This window comes from Atta cephalotes (genome assembly GCF_000143395.1).
Source record: "Atta cephalotes unplaced genomic scaffold scaffold00058, whole genome shotgun sequence".
Taxonomy (NCBI): Eukaryota; Metazoa; Arthropoda; class Insecta; order Hymenoptera; family Formicidae; genus Atta; species Atta cephalotes.
Genome location: NW_012130122.1, coordinates 741,532 through 746,308, shown reverse-complemented (window position 1 = coordinate 746,308; position 4,777 = coordinate 741,532). Strand labels below are relative to the sequence as shown.

Here is a 4,777-nt window from a genome sequence, read left to right as displayed (position 1 = left end):
TTTCATATTTTAATATATTTATATATTATAAAAGAAAAACAAAATGTAATATTTAAAAATGTAAATAAACTACTCTTTGTGCTGACAATACTTGTATATTTTTTAAAAATTATATGTAAATAAAGTTCTTTTCATTCTTTATCGCTTACTAGACATAAAAGGATAGCATGATAACAATAGTACTGATAACGTTCTCTAAATGTAATCCATCTGGAGACGTGGTAATGTCTGGGCGCTAAGTATGTCGTGACTTCTTTATCGCAAACTGGTGAGTTGCATCAGATCGAATCTTAATAACAGCTATCCTGATCGAGTTTTATAGAAATCCCGATCCATGTTCATTTTTAGGCACGACGAGCGCCCATCAAACATTGAGCTTTTTTTTCTAAAACTAATTCTCTAATATTTAAGATTTTATAAAAAATAATATTGGCATTTAAAGAGATAAAAAAACTTTAAACTAAAAATAAAAAAGTAAATAAATTAAAATTTATAAGCAATTAAATCAAAAATTATTATTTTTTTAACTTCTTAACTTATTTTAATTACTATTCAATCATGAAAATTTTTATATATTCTTTTATACTCACTTTCTTACTAACTTATTAATTCTTTTAGAATGTTTAAAATATAATTTTAATGTTTAAGATATAATTTTTAGAAAAAATTTAATAAAATATTATATAAAATGAGTACTGAACTAAATTCGTCACGCATGCGCGAAAAATCTGATTCACAAGATGTATTCGATTTTAAGACGTTCAACATTTTTATGCTTTTTTATGTTTTTATGAATGACGAAAATGTGTTCTATTGTTCATTACGAGTAAATCTACTCACATTTCATATATTATAAATTTTTAGCAATATATAACACAAAGGCGGCATAATGATTATAAGCACTTAAAGCGCATAAGCGACTAAATCGAACGCAACCACAATCAGCTGGGACTGACTCATAGTCTCGTGTCTGTTAGAATTTGTATATACTCGCATACAGAGCAGACATTCTTTTTATCCTTTGTTACAAACACTGACTTCTTTGCACTTAACCAAATTGGTATTAAATCGATTTAAAAAGTTGATAAGAAATACTTTGAAGTTTGTGAAGTGAAAATATTCATAGTTTCATACACAAATAAACTAAAAGTTTAAAGTCAAATAACCTAAATAAATACGGTGTGAGCATGACATTCGCAATATTATGTGAATATTTAAACATAAAAAATTTTTATATGTTGGAGTTTTCTGTAGAAACATTAATATCAATTTCCTAGAAAGAAAGTGTAAATATAATAAAATTAATAAAAAGGTCAAACAAAGCAATTAATTAAATCAAAAAATAAAATTAATTATTTATTAATATGCAATGCATGAAACGTTTCGATTATACTAAGCCTTCTGTTGTTTACAAATAATAAATTAAAAATTTTGGAAACAAATTGAATATATGTAAAATTCTTAATAATTAAAAATATTGGAAAAAAAGTTGATATTAAACATTACATTCTTTATCACGTTGAAATCCATATTAAACTGAAACATTCTTTGTTGAAAGGCGAGAAAGAATAAAGTCAAGGAGTCGAAATTCATGAAAAGTTATCTAAAGGTATGTATAATTCTGAACTTCACAATCAAAGAAATGGAACCATAATCCTGATTCATCTAATGGAATATATATTCAAGTAAAAAGCTTCACGTACTAATACTTTATTTATAATGATCAATATTAAGTTGAAATATCTGTTAGAAATTCAAGTTTTTCAATGAAATGTTGTAAAGTATTCCATGTTACAACAAAAGTTATTTCTTTATCAAATAATACTAAGATATTCCAAAATTTGATGTAAATTATTATTTTTAATAAAATATATGTGCAAAATGAATGTAAAGACAGAAATTGATTCTATAATATAAATTTGTTTTATTTTTAAATTTAAAAAACATCCATATTTCTAGAGTTGTTAAAACTATATAATGTTAATTCTCATACACAATTTATTTTCATATCATAATTTTTTATGTAAGTTATTTATTATTTTTGATTACATAATTATTTTTAATAAACTATATCTTTTTTCTTCTTACAGAAATATAATTGAGAATATCAAATATGAATCAACAATGGATTATTGTTTATCTACTACTAGTAGCATGTACACATCTATCGCATCAGGTAAACATACTAACTTTTATCTATTTAACAATGATATACTTTTTTAATATGTTATATTATTTGATCTGAAATATCATTGTTAAAATTATTCTATAAATTTTATTACAGAAATCAACACCAGATTCATCAACTTATATAGCAGCTGTAGTAGAGTATCCCCCAATATATTCAACGAACAGCAGTGAGACTTTGAGAATAAATTCTGATGCATATGTAGAACTTATTAAAAATGCTAGTCTACATGTAAGTTTTCTTTAAAAAAAAAATAATTTCAAATATTCTATGAATTATAACAAATCAACATTCTTCCTAACATGTTTTATGTTACAAAAATTATTTAAAACCTCTGAATATTTTTTTAGAATACTGATATAATCGTTTTTCCTGAAGATGGTTTGACTACAATTCAATTGCCGGAAAGAGAAAAAATGGGAGAATGGACAACTATTATTCCTAGTGCCTCAGCTAATTATATACCTTGCAGTCAAAATACTATTGAAGTCAGCAAAGTATGTATATTTGATATATAGTACAGATTGTATACAAGTTTTGTATCACGAGAAATGGATATAATATATTGAAATTATCTATATAAAAAAATTTTGAAACTACAGACATTGAAAAAAATATCATGTGCTGCAAGGGACAATAACATCTATGTGGTAATTAATATCGCTGAAAAAGCACCTTGCTATGATGTACCTTGCCCAAGAGATAAAGTGTTTTATTACAATAGCAATGTGGTATTTGATCGCACAGGAAAAATTATTGCCAGGTTAGAATATATCTAATTATTCGTTATAATTATAATTGCAATAAGACATCTCGCAGTTTTATAATATATCTCTAATTATAATTAAACAGGTATCGTAAAACGAATCTTTTTAAAGAATACCAATTTAATGTGACAACAATACCAGAAGTAGTAAGTTTTGATACTGATTTTGGAGTGAAATTTGGAACTTTTATATGCTTTGATATATTATTTCACGAACCTGCGATAGAATTAACAAGAAATCATCAAGTTACTGATTTTGTATATTCTACAGCATGGTTTTCTGAAGTACCCTTCTTAACAGGTAAACAAAATCTGAATCTTCTTCCCTTTTTTCGAGGTTTCATTGAAACATATATAATGATATTATTAATTATTCTAGCTGTGCAAACACAAATGGGATGGTCATTTGCTGAAAATGTAAATCTTTTGGCTTCGGGCTATAATAAACCCAGCTTTGGCAACGCTGGCAGTGGAATTTATTTAGGTATGTAAAATTACACTTTACATTTTAAATATTACTCACAGTTAAAATATTTTATTGAGCACAATAACATATAAAGACAATATTTTGATGCAGGTCGTAGAGGAATTGGAAAGGCAATAATGCCTACAGCTACGCATAAGGAACTATTGATATTTGAAGTAAGCAAAATAAAAAAGGAAACTAAATATAATAATAATAACTATCATTCAATGGATTCTTCAACGAATCAAACGAAAGTTATACCATTTCATCATGGGACAAATCAGCATATACTTTTAAAACATGACTCTTTTGAAGCCTATCAAACGTTTTCTTTGAAAGGCAATGCTATAGAAACTGTTTGCCAAAATGGCTTCTGCTGCGACTTTAAAGTAGAAATTGCAAAAGTAGATCCAAATACAAAATATCGTTTAGTGGTTTTTAACGGAGATCGGTTTTATGGCGATGTTAAAGCTGGTATACGTACATGCAGTATAATTCAATGTTTGAACGACTCGGTTTCATCATGTGGTTCCGTACAAGAATCAGAGACGATATTCAGCAATATTGAGATCACGGCAACATTTCACAATTATAAAAACAATTTAATTATGCCATCTACTTTAAATCCCGATTTACTTCCGCTTAAAAATTGGACATTTCTTGATCACACCCACAATGATCATATACATGTTAACATGTTTTCAAATATGCATACAAACAATTTAGTAACATTTGGAATATATTCGAGGAACTTTAATAAGAACAACGCAAATAGAATATCATTTTGTATCGTTAATTATTTCATAATATTATTACTAACGTTATTGTTATCAAAATTGTAAATTATTATATTTATACACGCAACACGTTTATATACTTTTATCTATTTTTAAATATATTTTGCATATATATTTTTATGCGACATACTTTCCAGAAATGTACTTTTTGTTTACATTCATTCAATAAATAATTCAATAATTTTTTGCTTCTATTTTTCAATATCAAAGAAAAGAAATTAGATAGCATAGTTTCTTGTAAATTTACAGATTGTGGCATCTGTAAAAATTGATGTGCACAATTTTTTTTAACATTGTGTACATAAATGCAAAATATATTTTTGATATAATCATATATAAATTTGATATAATCACATATAATATACTAGAATTTTATTGTAGTAATATAAGAAATGTTGTTGATTATAAAATTATTATTGATTATATTAAATTAACACAAATGCATATAGTATATTAATATATTAATATGTACGATTGTAATAATATATATATATATATATATTAATTACACACACACACACACACACACACACACACACACACACACACACACACACACA

At 25.6% G+C, this 4,777-nt stretch overlaps 1 protein-coding gene across 1 annotated transcript; it reads left to right on the top strand.

Moving 5' to 3' along the window:
* The first annotated feature begins 2,113 nt into the window (after positions 1 to 2,113).
* LOC105623476 (vanin-like protein 1) lies at positions 2,114 to 4,262 on the top strand. The gene is made up of 7 exons (XM_012204871.1): positions 2,114 to 2,176; positions 2,285 to 2,419; positions 2,539 to 2,685; positions 2,791 to 2,951; positions 3,041 to 3,255; positions 3,334 to 3,438; positions 3,532 to 4,262. Exons 1-7 carry the CDS (start codon positions 2,114 to 2,116, stop codon positions 4,260 to 4,262), a joined length of 1,557 nt encoding a protein of 518 aa, XP_012060261.1.
* The last annotated feature ends 515 nt before the right edge of the window (positions 4,263 to 4,777 follow it).